Raw genomic sequence first — 20323 nt, 5'->3', positions numbered from 1 at the left:
CAAGAGTTTGGACATCTGTCTCTAAGACATTCTTCCTCCCTTAAAGTCAATGAAGCTTTGATTTTCAGGCTTCCCAGGACATGCTATCGACTATGGGAAGGCAATAGTGTGAGCCAGAATACAAAAGAAAAACATGCAAATGGTGAAGCTCACTTGATATAAAATGAGGGCAGAAAGAAGAGGAAATCAAACACAAAAGACGACTTGCACCTTTTGTGGTAATGATACTCAAGATTCTATCCACAGTTCTAAGTAGCAACGTTGGTCTGTAAGTACCAAAATGACCGTAAGCACGGAGGGAGCAGCTGTAAGTTCAGAAGCTGTTTTCTCAGCTCTGTCTCTATGCCTGTCATTGTAATGACCACATGTGCCTGAGCAACATTTGTGTGCAATCTCAAGGGACAGTCATTGAGTCCACTTGCCTTTCTTTCCTCCTTTCACCCTATTGTCTAATTCACTAGAACCCCTAGACCAAAGAGTGAATTTAAAGAAATAAAAATTCAAAGGAAGTAGCTCCTTGTCAGAACACTTGTAACTGTTCAGAGTTAGAGAAAAATGAGATGAGCAGGTAAAAGTTGTGTGGCTGGAGAGGTTTGACCACTACTGACAATTTCAAGTGTCCTCTGCCATGGGCAGAGACAGTGAGAAGTTAGCCCTGGGAGCACGTGACATTTTTCATTTGGAAACTTGCTTCACAAAGAGGCAATAGACTCCTACACAGATGTGCAACAGCTATTTTTTCTCTTGAGTATCTGCCAAGAGGAACATTTTGTAAACAATCAGAACATAATCTCTCCCCAGGGCTTATTCTGATGGAGTCTGCTCCAATTGTAAAGGACACAGGTTCGATGATGCTAGGGGAGTTTTTACCCATTGGCCAATCAGGAAATGCCACACCAGAGTCTACACAGAGAAAAGCTGACTGGTATTTGGGAAGGCTGAATAAATATCCTCCACCCAGCTACGGTACCTCAATTTTGGTCATGTTTTTGGAATCTTAATAGCAATTATCAGGAACATTTATCAACCACAAATTCCAATCCTCAGTCCTCAAGGAGAAAGAAAATTGTAACTACTGGTATGAATTCTTTTTTATTAACTTAATTATAAATACATTCATACATCGCTTAACAACAGGGATACACTCTGAGAAATGCGTCATTCGGCGATTTTGTCATGTGTACATCATGGAGTGTACTTACACAAACCTAGATGGTATAGCCTACTACACACCTAGGCTATATGGTACTAATCTTATGACACCACTGTTGCAGTCCGTTGTTGACTGAAATGCTGTTATGCAGCACATGACTGTATAATATAATTTGAGGTCCAGTGGAAAAGATAGTACATGTTATATCCCTGGCCTCTCAGGGGCCACTTGTTTCTGGAAACAAAAAAGGTTCAGTTCCCATCCTCTCCCAAATCCCAGTCTCCTCAGGAGTACATAAGACTGAGCTATTGTGTAAAACCACTTGCCACTATACACGAAGAAATGGATACAGCATGGAAAACTTGGGCTTTGGATAAAGAAATTATAAGGAGGTCAGAGGAAAGAAGGCGAGAGGAAAGAAGTGGCCCTGTACTAGTCTGCAGAAGGTGGTGAATAAAGATACAATAAGAAGGTTACTCTCAGTGCACCGCTGACCCTCACAAACACAAGGTGAGAGTGTAAACTAGGGGAGCCAGGACACAGCGTTCACTCTCCTTCTGTATCTTAAGCTCAGCCAGCTTGGGAACAGCAGTGAAGCCAGTTAGTGAACTTATATGAGACCTTCTAGTAAATATACATAATTTTAACAAGTTGTGCAGGTTACTCAGGCAGGGTGGGAGCAGGGCAGGGCTGAAACCATTGTAAATAAACTAAACTAAACTGTGTGTCTGTAAATTGTCCTTTTATCTCCATGCGGCATCCCAAATTGTATAGTATCTCAAAAGGAGATTCCAAAATAAGATCTGTCATCAAGAAACACTGACTTTTCCTCCCTCAGGCGACAATATCCCCTTCTATTCCACTTCCTACCTATATACATTTACGCTCTGGCTCATAAGCAACCTTGTTCTCAGGATATTTCCTTACTGCTATTTATTTAGAGGCTGAGCTTAAAGGAAACTCGCACCCTTTTTCTTGGCTACTTTCCTACCAGTAATGAGGGAAATAAAACAGGACCGGATACTTACAGAAAGAATCAAAACGAAGTGCCATGCAACGGAGCATTTTTTTTAAGACAGAAAAAGAATCACGCTGAGTGGTCCACGTTCAAATTATTATAACTATGAAAAACATCATTCTTTGCCCTTAAACATATTCATTAAATATAAAACAGTGAGGTCATTAGATTTTTTTTTTCATAAGGATTAACAAAAGTTCTCTAGGGCAAAGCCAGTTTTCTGTTTTTCCCCAATAAAAGTAACCAATTACGAGTTTTAGGAACACTGATTATCCACAACTGACATTTTCCTTTTTTCTCATAATAAAAGCATTAGATGTTTTCAGTGGAAAAATTGTAAAAGTTCAAATAAACACAAAGGAAGAAAACAAAAAAAAGCAATCAAACTCACAACGCAGGGTTAACGCCATGGCCAAATTAGGATATATCTTTCTAGACCTCTTTTGTGCACGTATACACACTATTTTAAGTTTTACAAAAATGGGATCATACTATCTATACCATATGGTCATCTCTTCTTTCAATAAATCATGGCCACTTTTCTATTAATATCCTTTGGATTTTGAATGAGACATGAACTAGTTTCAATCTTCTTAAAAATCATGCCAAAGCATACCTGGAATTTTTCACCTTTGTGCATCTGAGTTGATCTAAATTCAGGAGAATCTATGAAGGCACAGGGGTAAATGTTATGCAGAAAATGTCCTCGATAGGAAACCTTCATTCTGATGACAGAAATTAATGTCAATAAACACATAATAGTTCACAAATAACATGACAATCCTTAAAATCTCCATAATCTAATGGGTTTGAATTTTGTACGCAAGTTTGAAACATTCCACAGATGACTGACATAATTAAAAGCACTTCCTGAAGCACAAGTATTTATTTCAAAATAAGTTTCACCAACAACCAGAAAAAAAAAGCATCCTCTGTTGAACCAGACATGTGCCTTCCAACGGTCATCATCGCTCTTATAGCTGGGGTGACCATACAATTTATTACTCAAACTCAGACACTTTTGAGGGAGAAATAATAATTATTAAATTATTATAATATTTAATATTATACATTCATTATAACAATTATTAAATTATTATTAACATTAATAATAATTATGCCAGAACAATATACACTGGCTCTCTCCCCAGAAGACTGATATTCCCAGAAGTTGTATTTTTGTAATATTCAAAAAAATAAATCACCTCTGAAACATGCATAAGGTTCTTGAATTTTAATACCTGATTTAAACCTACTTCAGTGTTGGCTCATTAATTTTAAATAAAAGGTTAAAAATATTAACAATTGAGAATCCTGACATCAACAAGATTCAGAGCAGCAAATCCTATGTAACTTTAACATGTTGCTCTATAGCATTCTAAAATGCAGTGGTAAAATGAAATTTCACCAGCAACAAACTCTGTGACTGCTTCCTCCATTAGTTAGCAAGCTTCCCCTCCACATTCATTTCCTACCCAGAGGCCATAATAAGATTCAAGGCAACCTGGGAATTCCAATTTCCACAGAGTACTTACTTTCCCTTCAAGAGAATACTCAGACGGTCGTCAACTGAGGTTTTATCCTCTGCAGCATAAGTCTGGCCCTTTTGCAAGGTTTGGATCATGCAGAACTGTCCAGTCAATCTTCTGAACAAATCTGGAGGCACACGGAGCGGTTCAAACAACCGCCGGTAGATGCCATTGAGTTCCTTTTCAATCTTCACCTGAAATGCAGCAATGATGAGATGCTGCGCTAAAGTAGCCACACCAAAACGTTGGCTTCCGTGGTCTCAATATGGTTTAGAGAACAAACAAATGGAATCTTACACTGAGAGTAAGTGGTGATCTAAGTTTCCATGCTAAAACGGCACTTTTGCAGTTAAACTGAACTCGGAGAGCATATGGGAAAGATTTGCACTACTGATCACATCTCTTCCTCTGAGCCATAAAGCAACTGTGGAGGTTCTGAATATTGTCACAACATTCACCTTCCCAGTCTTAGCATTTTCTATAAATAATGTAAAACCTTTTCGTTTTTAGAACAATTTTGTTTCACAGAAAGAAATTATACTAACCTTGAAATATTACAGCAAGAAAATAAACACATAAAATAGGAATCAACGTGGAAACAAATTCACGAAAACATACGCATTAAGCACCGTATCTACATGTAATTATTATTTAATGCATCAAGATAGGAAAACAAACATCCATGGCTACAAACATTGCTTCTCATTTTTTATTCTGAAGCAAAGTAAAGAGTATAAAATGGTTTCAGTGCAGCAATTTCATTCTAAGCTAAAATAAACTCTGTAGAATGGAGAATCCCCTGACAAGTAAAGCTAGCTACTGGAGAAGAGAAAAGCAAAATTGTCCCTGCTGTCAGACTATCCAAGGCCCAGGTCACAGTCCATCTGTGGGCCCAGCATCAGTCTGGGAAAACTGTACCGCATGTGAATGAACACTGGGGCTCAAATGATCATCCATCCCAATGAAATCTATGGCAGCTACACTATGAAGCTGGTAGACCCAGATCAAGAGAGCTGCTCAGATGTCACTGCAGCATCTGCAAAGCTCTTGTCCTGCTGTTTCATTCTAATGAAGAATCAGCACTTATATTTTTCAAAAATGTAGACTGATAGTCTGAGAAGAAACAAAAGCACAGGTACTAAGTGATTTACTTCCTCAGTGCAACCATCACATCAGCATCTTCTGAATCTTTTGTTCAGAACTTGGGTTCCAGCAAGTTCTGATATTCTGAAACCATAATCCTCATTATTACCATCATCTACCTCGTCCACTCCAGAGCTCTAGTAATGAGTGTTTAAAATAATTTATTCACAAATATGTCTCATTTCCAGCATGCGCACTAGCCAATGTGACACAGTAATGAACATATGAACTGAAAAATCTATTGACTCATTTTCATAATCTGCTCATCCTGTAAGACTTAGCTCAAGCCCCAATTCCTTCATGAAGCCTTAAGTCTTCTCTTTGAAAGCATCCACTCATCAAATGTTTTTCTGAGCACCTATGATGTGTCAATCATGGTTGACAGGAACAGGAAATACAACAGTAAGTGTGGTAGATGATATTATTGTTCCCAATGATTTGCTGCTCCCACCCCTCAGAAGAGGATTGTTTATCCCCTTACCCCATCCTACTCCCACATTACCAGGCTTGGCCATGTCACTTGCTTTGACCAATGAAATGTGAGCCAAAGTTTTAAGAGACATTAGGTATTTCTCTTTTGTTCTCTGGGACTTTTCTCTCTGCCATGAGAGTGCACGTCCAGACAGAATCTGCTTCTTCAGCAGAGACTTAAAATGAAGACACAGGGAACAAAGTCACAGCTGATACACAGTTGCCAGAGTCCATGTCTAAGGCAAGTGAGCAAAAAAGCCTGTTGCTGCTATATGTCACTGAGATTTTTGGGTTGTTTGTTACACAGCATAAACTAGAGAAAACTGACTAATATGGTAAGCAAAACAAACTGGGTTATAATGTTTGAGGAGGTTACAATCTAGTAGAATACCTATTACATATATCATCTGTGTCATTCAAATTGTAATTTCCTATGAATTGTCTTATTTTCTACTAGTTTTCTACACCCATGTCTGGCCTTGAACATAGGATTAGGGCAAGTATTATATCTTTTACTTTACTGAATATTCGTGTGTGCTTTGGGTAGTCAGTAAACACTAATGGAGTGATTTCTAGGAGCCATGCTGTTTTCCTATTCTATTCACATCTTTTTGTTCTTGGTATGACCAAGGAAACACAGCAAGATCAACCAGTGTTGAAAAGAAAAAGTTAAATACTAGTGTTTTGGTAACAACTCACCAAAAATGGTGACTTCCATAAATGAATATTTTGGGCATAAGAGAAAAAAAGTCATTACATTTAAAAAAACAGCATGAAAAAAATAACATGAGCTATTCATCAATCATTAGTATGCTCATGGAAGTTGACTATGAGTAATTAATTTTATAACTAGGCAAAGATATTCCCAAGTGATATATGAATATCAATAGACAAAAGAAATAATGAAGTTATACAACTAAAAAAAGAGAGAAAATTGTCATGTTCTCTCATGTCTAAATTGCCTTAATGATTTAAAAAGTTTTAAAAACTTGTCTGTAGAACAAATTTCATGTATTCAAATGTTTCACTTTCAGGCATATGTAAACAAAAAGTCTAATTTTCAAAGAAATGATATTAAAGAGAATAAAGATGTTAGATGCTTATTCTCAAGTCTGAACAAAGTAATTTAAAAGCTTTTAAGCTTTAAAATCTCTTCCTTTTTGATTAATTTTTAGTAATTACCGGTCTTTTCTTGTACAAAAGATATAAAAGATGCAAAACGTTGACACCCAGGAACACAGAGTTCCAGATCATGACATCCAAGGCACATCGGTAGAGAGTGGCCCAGACGATGTAAAGGGTACATCCTGTTGAAGAACCAAGTTCACATGTTACATGTCTAGAATAGCTTCAGCATGTAGCTTAATAAATTTGTTATCCTCTGTATGTAAAAGAAACCAAACACATTTTAGGAATACTGAAGCCCAACATCACATTAAGTTATATTGTTTTTTGTCTGATGACCAAAAAAAAAAAACAACCCATGCTTTTGTTGCAGAAAATCTGTAAAGTATAGAAAATATATGTTTTTTTTGCAGGGAAAGATTTGCCCTGAGCTATCATCTTTTGCCAATCTTCCTCTTTTTTGTTTCCCTCCCCAAAGCCCCACTGCATGGTTATATATCCTAGTTGTAGGTCCTTCTAGTTCTCCTATGTGAGCCACTGCCACAGCACGGCAACTGACAGATGGGTGGTGTGGTTCCACAACCAGGAAACAAACAGGGCCACTGAAACAGTGAGAGTGCCAAACTTTAACCACTACGCCATCAGGGCTGGCTCAGAAAATATTTTTTAAAAGGGGAAAATATCCATAATTCTACTATGTACTTAAAGAAAACCACTATTTATATTTAACATTTTCTTACAGACTTTATGTATTTTTACCTGACGGCAAACCTAATGAATATACATCTAAAAACCTACTCTTTTACTTATTCTAATGATTTTCTCATTTCATTAAAACTCTTCGCATACATAGTTTTTAATGACTGCAACTGATTAAATCATAATTTATTTAACCATCTCCCTACCGGTGAACAGATGAGATTTTTGGGGGTGTAATTTTTGGTAAGTAGCCAAAACATCTTCATACATAAAAATTTATCTGTTTTTGTGACTGCTTAGGGTGGATTACCTGACAGTAAGTCAAGGGAATGAAATTTATGATGACACTGAAGAATTGTTTTCCAAAACGTTTGTACACATTTGCAGTTTCTTTTGATCAATTTTATGATGGGAGAGTCAATATATTATTTTTAATTAATTTATTATTATTATTATTATTTTACAATTTTATTTATTTATTTTTTTCCCCCAAAGCCCCAGTAGATAGCTGTATGTCATAGTTGCACATCCTTCTAGTTGCTGTATGTGGGACGCGGCCTCAGCATGGCCAGAGAAGCAGTGCGACAGTGCGCGCCCGGGATCCGAACCCAGGCCGCAGGCAGCGGAGCGCACGCACTTAACCGCTAAGCCACGGGGCTGCCCCTATTATTCTTAATTTAAAATAAAATTAGCAATATGATACACATATATCAATGACACATACACACATAAAAGCAAACCTCCCACTTTAAAAAGTTATTCATTTGCAATTTTTTATTTCATCAGAATGATTTGGAGCACTTGAATAATAGCCTAAAATGTGAAAATTTAAGTGCTCTTTAAATAATATTACACAGCAAATACTGAAGAAATCTAAAATATTATGACTTAAGGAGACAGGGTAATGTAATGGAAGGACAGAGTGGGAAGCTGGAGGACCTGAATCATGGTCCTGGTTTTGCCACTGTCTCCTGGTCTTAATTTTAGATGAGTCACTTAACTTCTCCAGGCCTCAGTTTCTCTATTTATAAAGTGTTAGACTAGTGATCTCCTTGGTCTGTTCCACCTCCAAAACTGTCTTAAAATTCATAATTTTTATAGGGTGTGGTTTTTTTTCATTCAACATTCTGCTCCTCCTGCTGTAATCCCTATCTTGTACTCCCAGGCAAGAGCCACAGAAGTCCCACCAGCGACCCTCTAGCTACCCTTCCAGCCTCTTCTTTGACGATTCCTTGTCATTTTTCATCTATTTCAGGCACAATGAGCTACTGTTCATTGTCCCTCAATATCTGAGTTTCCCTCTCCTCTGTGCCTTTTACCTGGATAACGCACACGCTCACACTCAAAGAAACCCTGCTCATCTTCCAGGATAAAGCCAGCTCTAGTGTCATCTCCTCAATGGGACCCTGCTCCACCATTATGCTGAGCCTATCCTCTCCATTTCTTCCTGGCACAGGGGCACACCTGCATCACAGCATCTGACATGTCACATGTGACCACCCATCTGTTTCTCTCCAGCCCCCAAAAGTGTCTTTCTCCAGGATGGAGACTGCCTTCTTCAAGTTTTGTCTGACACATTACCAGTGCTCAAAAATGCACCTGAATGAATGAATCATCAGGGAAATAATCAGAGTAATTTGTCAAGAATCAATGGCTAAAATAATTCAATCATTTTAGTATTTTGACGTGAATTAATTCAACCTGCTTCATCAGGGTTACTGGGGCCCCCAAAAAAGTTTAACTTGAACTATTGTGTCTGGGTAATTGCTTTTGTTCCCAATGTTGCTCTACTGGCCACAGCAAGTAAATGCCTATTCAAATAATAATAGTTAAGACTATATAGTTCTTACTATGTGCCAGCACTATTATAAGTCAAATATATATATGACACACACACACTCATTTACTTGTCATGACAACCCCAGGAGGTGGTATTATTTTTACCCATATTTGACACATGGGGAAACTGAGGTATAGAAAGGTTACATCACTTGCCACAGGTACACAGCAAGTGTTGGAACCAGGATTCAAATCACACAATCTGGCTTCAGAGTCCACACTCTTACACACAAATGGCTTTTCTGATATCTGGAAAATCTAAGCAACATATGAAAACATACTTAGTTTTATCTAAAGTAAGTAAGGGAGAGATGTGGCATGTGAAGGCCTATGCTCTAAGTTACTTGATATACTGTTAATTCTCTAATGAAGACTTAAATTTTTGGTATGCTATAGACCTGACAAGGGCTACTCTGAAGCCCGCAGTACAAAGCCCATCTGATGCCAGTTACAGAAAAGCTATACCAACTCTCAGCTAGAATCTTACCTATAGTAAACATCCCCCTAAGAAGTATCATATGAAGGTGAAGACTAGTTGGAATAATCAACCCAATTGCAAAAAAAATATTTGCTACATGAAAAACTAGATGATGTATCTCTCTCCAGTTTTCACAAGTGGTCTCATTGGAAGGCACAGGTATGATGCTCTCTAACTCAGGTGTAAAAGCTATTGCAGTTGATTCTGCCAATGGGCTGGACTCAGTATAATTCATCTCGAAAATTCCTATAAAAACAAATAAATGAAAAGACAGTCATAAAAATGGCAGCTGTATCTTATCACCCCTATAGGTGTTATACCAATATTATTTCTGTAAACTAAATGTTGGTAAACAGACTTCTCTGGTGATTACCCATTAAGCAGACCCACGTTCAAATCCCAGCTCTGTCACCTATTAAATGTATCCATTTCCTTATCTATTATATGATGATAATAATATCTCATTTGACTTTATGATTAAATGAAATGAAATATATAAAATACTTAGCATTATAGTGTACAACTATTCCCTGACATATATATATATATGTATCTGAGTATCTGTATATATCTCTATATATCTGTATATAAACATACATGGTGGGAGAGAGAGGAATGAGGGAATTAACTAGTCTAAAAGACAATCACCGGTGTTGATAAACCTAGCAATTACAAAGTTATTTAGTATAGCCTTCCATCATATTCCCACTAGTAACACTGAATTCAAACACAAGAAAAATAACTGGAAAAATTGATTTTTTGAATACTTTCAGAAAGTATTTTTGAAAATATTTACTATTTGAAATATTTACTATTTGAAGCCTTAGGATATTTGGAAGGCTCTAAATTTATACTGTCGTTAAATCATTACGACATACATATATTCATTCTACATTATATATGCACATAATAAATACATTACTATAATCATTTATATGTACACAGAGAGATATAACATTTACTCCTTCTTTTACTGTGTAATTTAAATCTCTACTTTCTTTCCTATAAAAATTCTAGTTGGTAACATCTCACAAATTGAAAAGTAGTAAACTTCCAGCTTTCTTATATATATATATATATATATATATATATATATATATATATATAGAAAGGGTCATGAATATACAATCAACTATTTAATATTAAAATCTGTAGCAAATACATTTCAAAGAATATACATTTTACACATGCTTACATAAACCTTAACACAAAGTGGCACTATTTCCTGACTATATTACCTGTCCTTGGTCTGGTATTTATAAAACTCTATTATTAGTCATACAAATTGGCCCCAATAAAAACTATGTACATTTATAGAATATGTGAATTGTTTTGTTTCAGGGAAAGAATTCCAAATGGGGACCCAAAATGCCTTTAAATTTAATTTATAAATATGAATTTCTTGCCAAATAAGGTCATGCAATAAGCTATACTTTTCCATTTTTTTCATCATACTAAAGTAAAGGTTTTAGGTGGTAGAATAATTGGTAAGGTTGGACATTTTGAAAGGACATTAATAGATAAATGTGAAAGAATTCCACTTCTCTTAAGATGATAAACATACACACAAATTTACAAACTGTGAATGAAATGATCGAGTCAATTAAAGATCTCTTCCCATCATTCTGAAATAGCTCATAAATATAGGAAATAGTTGACTTAGCTATTGATTTGCTGCAAAAAGGAATCATAAAAAGTCAACTACTTTCCAAATGTTTGAATCAATAAAAATATAAGCCTGCTGGGATGGGAGATATCATTATTTTAATAAATCTATTTATCCAAAGTTGGTTTTCAAGGACCAAATCAGAATTGAGCTCATAATTTCTGCAGGAGGGAGAATGATATTAAATGTCCTCTATCACTCATAAGTTAGTGTCACCATACCATTTCCATGGCACTTTAGAACAAGCTTTCACTCCCATTGTCCTATTTGTTCTTCTAACTATCCTATGTTCTCTATGAGGCAGGGACAACATCATATTTATCTTTGTATATCCAAGGCCTAGCCTCTATAGAGAATGCCAGAGGCAGAGGTGAAAGCCACATGGAGGGTACACAGACATGACGAACACTTTCAGAAATCACTTTTTGGTCTCCCCAAACCCCAGCAGCAAAGACAGGAGAGGGCCTTGCCTTCCTGAGATTGAGCGAGTCAGGTCCTACACCACAAGCCCCGGGCAGCCACATAAGCCAGGCAAAGTCACTTCTGCTCCTTGGGTCCGCTTCTTCCTGGGAATAGGGACAACTGGACTAGATGGTCTTTGAAACTCCTTCAAGTTTTAATAGCTTGTGGCTCTAATACACATTTATACAGTAAGTTAATTAATAAATTCCCCCTCACAGCCACCCGATTACACCTGTATTGCCAACTAATCCACTGTAGTTCAGTTTCAGGCTTTTAAAAGTTCTCTAAATCGCACTAAAAATACCAATTTCTGGTCAAGAGAACTGATAGGAAAACTATGATCTATTGACCCAAGAACCAGGGAAATAGTAATATGAAGTTTTAAAAGGTAGGATAATCCTCAACATATTTTGATGCACCACATCTTATTAAAGATATATATATACAGTCTACATATTTATTTAATTTTCTACATGTATTATATATTGTATAATAATTAACATCATATATTTATTATACATAATTTATTGTCTATTATTTAGCTATATGTCTATTTTAAAATGCCAGTTACCTATTGTCAATAAATATCGATCAGATCTTGACAGTTTCAGCTTCCTTTGATCACTACTAAAGGGATTTACGTGGCTTACACCGAACTAATCTTCATACACAGAATGAATGGGTCTAATGAGGAAGGTTGGACTGGTAAATTGGTAAAGGTTCAGATTAATTTTAACTAAATCAAGAGAAATTTTCTTTCTCCTATTAGTTCCTTGGAGTCTAATTCCTGAAATTACCTGTTCTAGTAAACTCCTGTTTATCTATTGGTTTTCAAATAGTGTATGCAGGGCTAAATGGTGAAACTAACATTAACCCTTCACCAAACTACAAAAATGAAAAAGATAGCAGTGAGCAAAAGTCGTGCTGGTAGACTTACTCAATTCATTCTGTAATTCTAACGGAACCTTCGCACATCGTCGGAATGGCAAAGGGCATTACGTTGCTAACAGTCTTTTCGCACCTATTCTTGCTTCAAAGCAAGCAGTTTCTGGGACCCGTCTGGCCAACAACCCGTTTCCCAAAGCCTCGTAAACGGGGCGCGGGTGGGTGGCGAGGAGCACCGGTTCCCCAGCCATCTGCGCTCCCCAGGGGCCCTGCTTACCTCGCTCCTTACAGAAAGAGGGTCAGTGTCAACTGTTCTCCTTGACCCGGAGCTCTCGGTTCATGAGGAGCGTGCGGCGAGCGCCGTGCCCCACCTCGAACGCCCAGCGCCCGGCAGGGGTGGGCGACACGGTGCGCCCGGCTGCGCGCTGCCTCCGCGTAGGACCCGGCGGCCCTACAGGGGCAGGGGAGCCCTAGTGGGCTCAGGGTCCAGGAGCTCACCAAGCGGGGAGGGGAGAAGCCGAGCTCACCAAGGGCTTGCTCGGGGCACAGCGCGGGAACGGGCACCCGATGGGGCCCGAGCGCCCGGGGACGCTGGCGCTGCCCGACCCGAGTCGCGGCCGCTGACACCTGAGGGTCTGTGGCCGCGGCGCTCAGACCCAGGGTGAAGAGCGGCTTCCAAGGACAGGGAACCCCGCGAAGGCGCGGCCGGCGGGAGAGGGCGGGGCTCCGCGCGGCCGAGGCACGGGGACCGGGCAGCCTCCGCCGGGGTCGGCGAAGTTGCGCCCAGCCGAGGAGGGCTCCAACTTTCGCTTCTAGATTTAGCCCCGGAAGCTCGAGGCTGCAAATAGCCGGGCGCGCGGGGGGAGTCGGCGGCAGCTGCGCCCCCCGCTCCTTACCTGGCTTGTCCCTGGCACGGAGCCTGGGCGGCGCCGGCCAAAGTTTGGGGCGGCAGCAGCGGGGCGCGGGGGACACGGCGACACGACGGGCGCCCGACGCGAAAGCCTCGGCCGATCGGCGGGTCGGGAGGCTCCTCCGCCCGCGCCGGGTCCCCGCGCCGGCGGCGGCTTTGACTAAAATAGTCATCGCGGCGGCGGCACGGGGCTGGGGCCGCACCGCGCACGCGCCCGCCGCCCCGGCGCCCCCCGGCGGGCGGAGCCCGGGGCTCGGCCAGGACTCCAGCCCCGCTCCTCCGACTCCACCGCCGCGTCTGCACTGCACAGCCGCGATCAGTTTGAAACACCCGCTTCTTTCTTTCCTCGTTTCCTCTCTACTTCTCGATTCTGTCCTTGTTTGGACATGAGTAGGGGGCGGGCAACATCCTGCGACCAGCGGCGTTGGTTGCTCATCCCCGTGGGGATAACTCGAGCAGTAGGGTGCCCGCAGGGAGAGAAATCAGGATAAGAAATGAGAACTAGACTCTTCATTCCCCCTCAAAGTCGAGCAACGCACTCGTGTAACTCCTTTCTGGGACGGTTGCCCGCATCTCAGAACAAGCAGGAAGGGCCGGGAAGAGCGCGTCTGAGGCTGGCGGTTTGGTCCACACGGACGCAGGACGTCGCCCTCGGGGACCCGGCGAGGGGCCAGGGCAAGCCAGCCCTGCCGCTGCGGGGGGCCAGGCGGGAGAGACTTCCACAGGAGCCACTGTTTTGTTGTCACGGAAGGAGAGAACTTATCCGAAATTTGCCTTCCCATGGTGGTGCGGGGCCCTCCATTGTAGGCGAAGCTCCACCCGAATTTGCCGCGTGAATTTGGCTGATTTGGGACCGTAATTGGAAAACAAGATATGAAACTATGCTCCAATCAATCCTTACTGTTTACAGAGAACACCTATTTAGGGTAAGAAATGCAGGGCAAATTAAGAAAGAGTTGGCATGGGAGGAGGGGTTGCAGGACAAAAGAGGAAGGTTAGATGGGCATTTACAGTTTCCACCCGAAGTGTCCCATTGTGAGATGGAATTTGTGCTGGTTATTAGAGTATGAGGTCGTTCATGCTTGCCAAACATCATCTAAATATAAAAAATATCGCAGGTACATTATAAAGTAGTGCCTGGAAGGGCACACTCGCCAAGTTCCTGCAGTGGAGAGGCAGTGCAGCATAGTATTCACGAACATGGGCCGTACTGCGGGACAGACAGGTTTGAATCCCGCCTCTGCTACCAGCTAGCTGTGCGACCTTGGGGAAGTTACTTAGCTTTTCTGTGCCTCAGTTTCCTCTTTTGTACCGTGGGAATGATGATGATGATGATTGCACTTGTACCTCATAGGACTGTTTTGAGGACAAAATGGTTTAATATATACAAAGCCTTAGAATGGTACGTGGTACATAGTAAGTTCTATGTATGTGAATATATATTATAAAGCTCCTTCTCAAACATGTTTGAAATTTGCTATAACTACACAAAATTAGTTTTCAAGGCTACTTCTTCAGTCTGTTTCTTTCTAGAGGCTCTGCCAGCCATTTTGGTAGCTACCCCTGTATGGATATTCATTGGAGGGTGGCTTATAATAATGAACACTGGACATAACCTGAATTCTTACCATAGGGGACTACGTAAATTGCAGGACATCCAAACAATCTTGTTCTAAGCAGCCATTAAAAATAATTTATAGAAAGATATTAGAGACATTATTAAATGTCTAAAAATTGTATAGAAGAGAGGTGGGCAAACTGTGGCCCAAGGCCCAGCCCACTGCCCGTTTTTGTGCAGCCTGTGAGCTAAAATGGTTTTTACATTTTTTAATGGTTGAAAAAAATCAAAAGAATAATATTTCATGACATGTGAGAATTATATGAAAATCAAATTCAGTGGCCATAAAGTTTTATTGAAACCCAGCTATGCTCATTCATTTATGGCTGCTTTTGTGCTACAAAGGCAGCATTGAGGAGTTGCAACAGAAACCGTAGGACTCTGCAAAGCCTAAAATATTTACTATCTGGTTCTTTCCTGAAAAAGTTTACTGACTCGACATATAGAGTGTAATTTGTGTCAGGCACTGTTATAAGTGGTTTAGATATATCAAGCCATTGAATCCTCGCAATGGACCCTGTGAAGAAGTAGTTGCTATTATTATCTGCATCTATAGATGGGAAACCGAGATCACACAGCTAGTGAGAAGCTGAGCCAAGGTATGAACCAGACAGTCTAGTTCTGAAGCTTGCCTTCTCGTCCGCTAGCTACAGTTTCTGCCATCTTCTATCTCTAGCTGTACTGCCTCCCATGGTAAGATGTTAAATAGAAAAAGGCAGGGAACAAGAGTGTCTAGAATATTACAAATCATCCATGATGATAAGCACTAAAATGCTTACATCATTACCTCAGAGTGGTAAAGTTGGAAGTGATTTTTCTTTTTTTCTCCTCTCCCTCCCTGGCTTGTTTCCTTCCTCTGCCCCTCTTCTTCTTCCAACACCTCCTGCCCCTCCTTCTGCTGCTTCTGCTAAATTTTCTACAATAATTATATGTTACTTTTATAATAAATTAAAAACAGATTTGTTGAAATGGTACAGCCAGGTTCTGGCTTTTGCAGCGTGGAAAGCCAGACTCCAGAGGTATGGTTATGGAGTCAGCTGTTACAGGGCGCGCTCACTCCTTACCTAGCAGGATAAGAGGCCTGTAAGTGTTTAGATCATATCAAGATGGCATTCTCTTATGAAAAGAGTATTGGGTTCAACATCGTAAAACTTGAGTCATGGCCTTTGATAGAGTGTATATTTTCTCTGAGTCTGTGTTCCACAGAAAGACGAGACTGAACTAAACCTAAACCCCTCACTGTAATCCATCTAAGGATTAAAAGCATAATTTTATATTATATGATATATGAATTCTAGCTCTATGAAATACAAAATAAGAATTTTAGACACAAAAACTCGGGTTTGGGAATGCCTTAGACTCCCTAGTCTCCTCTTGCTGGTCATGGAAAGGTCAGATTGGAAGATTCTGCACTATTTGAAAACTAATACGATGCAAGGAGGTAACTTACACGGAAGTATAGAATGAAAAGGATGTGAAGCATAAATAGCAAAATATAGGGCAGCCTGTCTCCTCTGCAAACACCCTGGCTAGTAAAGCTTAGATTGACATAAACGATTATTTCTGCCTTTATTTCTCCATGGGCATTCTAGTCTACTTTTACTATTTGGGCAAAGCCTTGATGAGATTTCCAAGTTCAGATTGAATAAGTTTTGTGAAAATAAGACCTGAGGGAGATTTAAAAGTACATTTGTAATGTTTAAGTGGCATTATCTTCCTTATCTACGTCTGCCCATGGGTTATATCAGTGTAGACTTGCTTTCAACTGTTACTCCTAATTGCATTGAGACCATAGCAGACAGTTCTCATCAAACATGGATTATTAAACAATGATTTAATTAGATTCTTTCTGTACCTAAGTTCCTCTCGTTAAATGTTACATTAACTTTTTCATTGACCAGTTTGACAACCAGCCTCCTTGACTGTTATTAAATTTCTTTTCCTTTTTTAAAAAAATTAGTAGACTTTTTGTTTTGTTAGAGCAGTTTTAGGTTTACAGATGATTGAACAGATAGTATAGAAAATTCCTGTATACCCTCTTTCTCCCCCACAGGGGAGAAAGAGGGTATACAGGAACTTTCTGCAAGATGTCCCCTATTATTAACATCTTGCGTTAGTGTGATACAATTGTCACAATTGGAGTACAAATAATGATACGTTATTATTAACAAAAATTTACATTAGAGTTGATCTTTGTGTTGTGCAGGCCTGTGGGTTTTGCCCAATGTATAATGTCATGTATCCACCTGTGACATAATAAGAAAAGTATATTTCATCTCTTCTCCTGGTTCGTGACACAGAGCTCCTAAAACCCTTGTAATTTCCTGAGTGACGGGGTGCTGGGAGCATTTTTTTGTTCTAATATTTAATCTTTGACCCCCAACTCAGACACAGTGATCCTAAAACCTTTGTAATTTCCTGAGTGATGGGGATGATCGGAGCATCTTACACAGAGCTCCTGAATTCCTTGGAATTTCCTGAGTGATAGGAGGGAGCATCTTTTGTTCTAATGAGATGACTCTGGATGGGCTCCTGAATAGCTTCAGGATGGGGCCTGGTCACCGGAAAGACCAAGCCATGATTAAGAAGCTTGGAACTTTCAGCCCCACCCTCCATCCTCTGGGGAGGGGAGAGAGGCTGGCGACTGAGTTAATAACTGATCATGCATATGTGATGAAGCCTCCTCAAAAATCTCTAAACTAAGGGGTTTGCAGAGCTTCTGGGTTGGTGTCTGGGTTGGTGAACACATCCCCATGGTGGGAGGGTGGCACATCCCAACTCCACAGGGGCAGAAGCTCCTGGACTCAGGAACCTTTTGGACCTTGCCCTATGTACCTCTTCATCTGGCTGTTATTTGTATCTTTTATTGTATCCTTATAATACACCAGTAAACGTATTTCCCTGAGTTCTGTGAGTGATTATAGCAAATTATCAAACCTGAGGGCAAGGTCATGGGAACCTCGATTTATAGCCAAGTCGGACAGAAGTGTGACCCTGCAGGCCCACCACTTGTGATTGGTATCTGAAGTGGAGGGCAGTCTTGTGGAACTGAGCCCTTAACCTGTGGAATCGGCACTAACTTTGGGTAATAGTGTTAGAATTGAGTGGTAGGACACCCATTTGGTGTCTGGAGAGTTGGAGAATTGGTTGGTATGGGAAAAACCCCCACACATGTGGTATCTGATGTGTTGTGAGTAGAGGAAACAGAGTTTTCCTTTAGTAATGTCATGTACCCACTGCTACAGTATCGGATGGAATAGTTTCACTGCCCTAAACATCCCCTGTGTTCCACCTATTCATCCCTCTCCTTCCTCCCCTCCCTAATCTCTGGCAACTGCTGATTTTTTTACTGTCTCCATAGTTTTGCCTTTTCCAAAATGTCATATAGTTGGCATCATATAGAATATTGACTTTTCAGACTGGCTTCTTTCACTAAGCAAGTTTCCTCCAGGTCTTTTTGTGTCCTGAGAGCTCATTTTTTAAATCACTGAATAATATTCCATAGTATGGATGTACAACAGTTTGTTTATCCATTCACCATTTAAAGAACATCTTGGTTTCTCCTAGTTTTTGGCAATTATGAATAAAGCTGCTATAAACATTTGTGTGTAGGTTTTTGTCTGGACATGTTTTCAATTCATTTGGGTAACCCAAATGAGTGCAAGTACTAGATTGTGTGGTAAGACTATGTCAGCTTTGTAATAAACCGCCAAACTGTCTTCCGAAGTGGCTGTACCATTTTCCGTTTCCACCAGGAATGAATGAGAGTTCCTGTTGCTCCACATCCTTGCTAACATTTGGTATTATCAGTTTTTTGGATTTTAGCCATTCTAATAGGTGTGGTTTTTGCTTTTTAAACTGACTTCGGTTGGTTAATTTTTTCAAAATAACCAAACAGGTTATGCACTGAATAGGTGTTTTATCTCTTGGCTAAATGAAAAACAGGGAACAATATCTCAAAGCAAAGGGGTGTAATCTTTCATATTATTGTTGCATCCCAAGGAACACAGTCTAAAAAATGGTTAGAACAATGTCTAAATATTTGTAATACTAAATTCAGGGAGAAGCTCCCTTAAAAAGGTTGGATTACATTTGGTTCACTGAACAACGAACTTTTACCCAAAGAGTTCAACTCTTAAATGAAACACAATTAAAATTCAAAAGAGTGACCCATAACTTTAAGAGGACAGTGAAGTATGAAGGCAGTCAAAAGAGTGGGAGTTTGGCATTAACTAGATTTGAACCATGGTTTTACATCTAATAAGCTGGATGGATTCGAATAATTTATTAAACTTTTCTGAGCCTCAATTACTTGTCTGTAAAACCAGGAAAATAATTCTTAATTGACAGGATTATTTTGACCTTTAGAGACTATGTTTTTAAAAATGCCTAGCATCCAGCTTTTGGTAGCTTAATTGTACATCTCTTCTATTCTCCTTATAGTGCTCTGCACATGGTACACAATCAAAAAATTATTAGAATTTCAATCATCAAAATTTCTAGTTTGATGAAATAGATGAAATATCCTATGAGCAGATGAACTAGCTAAGATGTACTTTCACTTTCTATGTATTTGCCCTTTTTAAATAGATGGAATATAGCATACACAAGACTGATATTTCAAATAAAATTTATAAATTGCAAGAGTTAGACGCATGCAAAAATTTCCAGTGGTTTGGGATTTCCCTGGAGTAGCCGGAAATGAGATATTGGCTTCAAAAGCAAACTCATAAAATATGCAATAGTAAAGATTCTAGAAACTGGGCACTTGGCAGAGCTGTGTTACAGTAATTCACCATCTTGGAGTTGGCAGAAATGTGCATACAGTGACTGTAATGTCAACTACTAGAGGCCTGATCATTCTCTGTCTATTCTTCCTCACATAGCTTTCCTTCTAAAACAGAAGTGTTGCATTTGTGAATTATTTGTTTTAAATATTAGCAATAACAAAGGCCATAGGTGAAGCATTTAATAGGATTTCCTCATCGTTTAGGAAGTTATTTCAAAGAGAAGGAATTTATTATAAGTAACTACGCATAACAGAATCATGTTGTTGTTGCTGTTTTTTTTAATGTGAAAAGAGGATCAGAGAATTACCTGTGAGTTTACAGTTAAAGAAGCCTCAAAGCTGGGGCCCAGGCTGGTCCTCGTAGCAGAACTGGATCCCAGGCCAGGCAGATACCCCTAGAAGAGCGAATTAAAAAGTCTGGCACTGGGGTGGGCCCAATGGCATAGTGGTTGGGTTCAGCGCGCTCTGCTTTGGTGGCCCGGGGTTTGCGGGTTTGGATCCCGAGTGTGGACCTACACCACTCATCAAGGCATGCTTT

The 20323-nt window shown here is 39.8% G+C and overlaps 1 protein-coding gene across 1 annotated transcript in view; it reads right to left on the bottom strand.

Annotated features, from left to right (window-relative positions):
* BVES (blood vessel epicardial substance) overlaps nt 1–9697 on the bottom strand; it is a 32309-nt gene extending 22612 nt beyond the window's left edge. Inside the window, exons 1-4 of the mRNA XM_058566550.1 lie at nt 9465–9697; nt 6497–6621; nt 3707–3894; nt 2788–2896 (exon numbers count right to left, since the gene is read on the bottom strand). Coding sequence (XP_058422533.1) covers nt 2788–2896; nt 3707–3894; nt 6497–6621; nt 9465–9690 — 648 coding nt within the window. The 5' untranslated portion in view covers nt 9691–9697. The remainder of the gene's footprint in view (nt 1–2787; nt 2897–3706; nt 3895–6496; nt 6622–9464) is intronic.
* Nucleotides 9698–20323: the final 10626 nt, after the last annotated feature.

This window comes from Diceros bicornis, chromosome 23, assembly GCF_020826845.1.
Source record: "Diceros bicornis minor isolate mBicDic1 chromosome 23, mDicBic1.mat.cur, whole genome shotgun sequence".
Taxonomy (NCBI): domain Eukaryota; kingdom Metazoa; phylum Chordata; class Mammalia; order Perissodactyla; family Rhinocerotidae; genus Diceros; species Diceros bicornis.
This window is presented reverse-complemented; position numbering and strand designations above follow the sequence as displayed.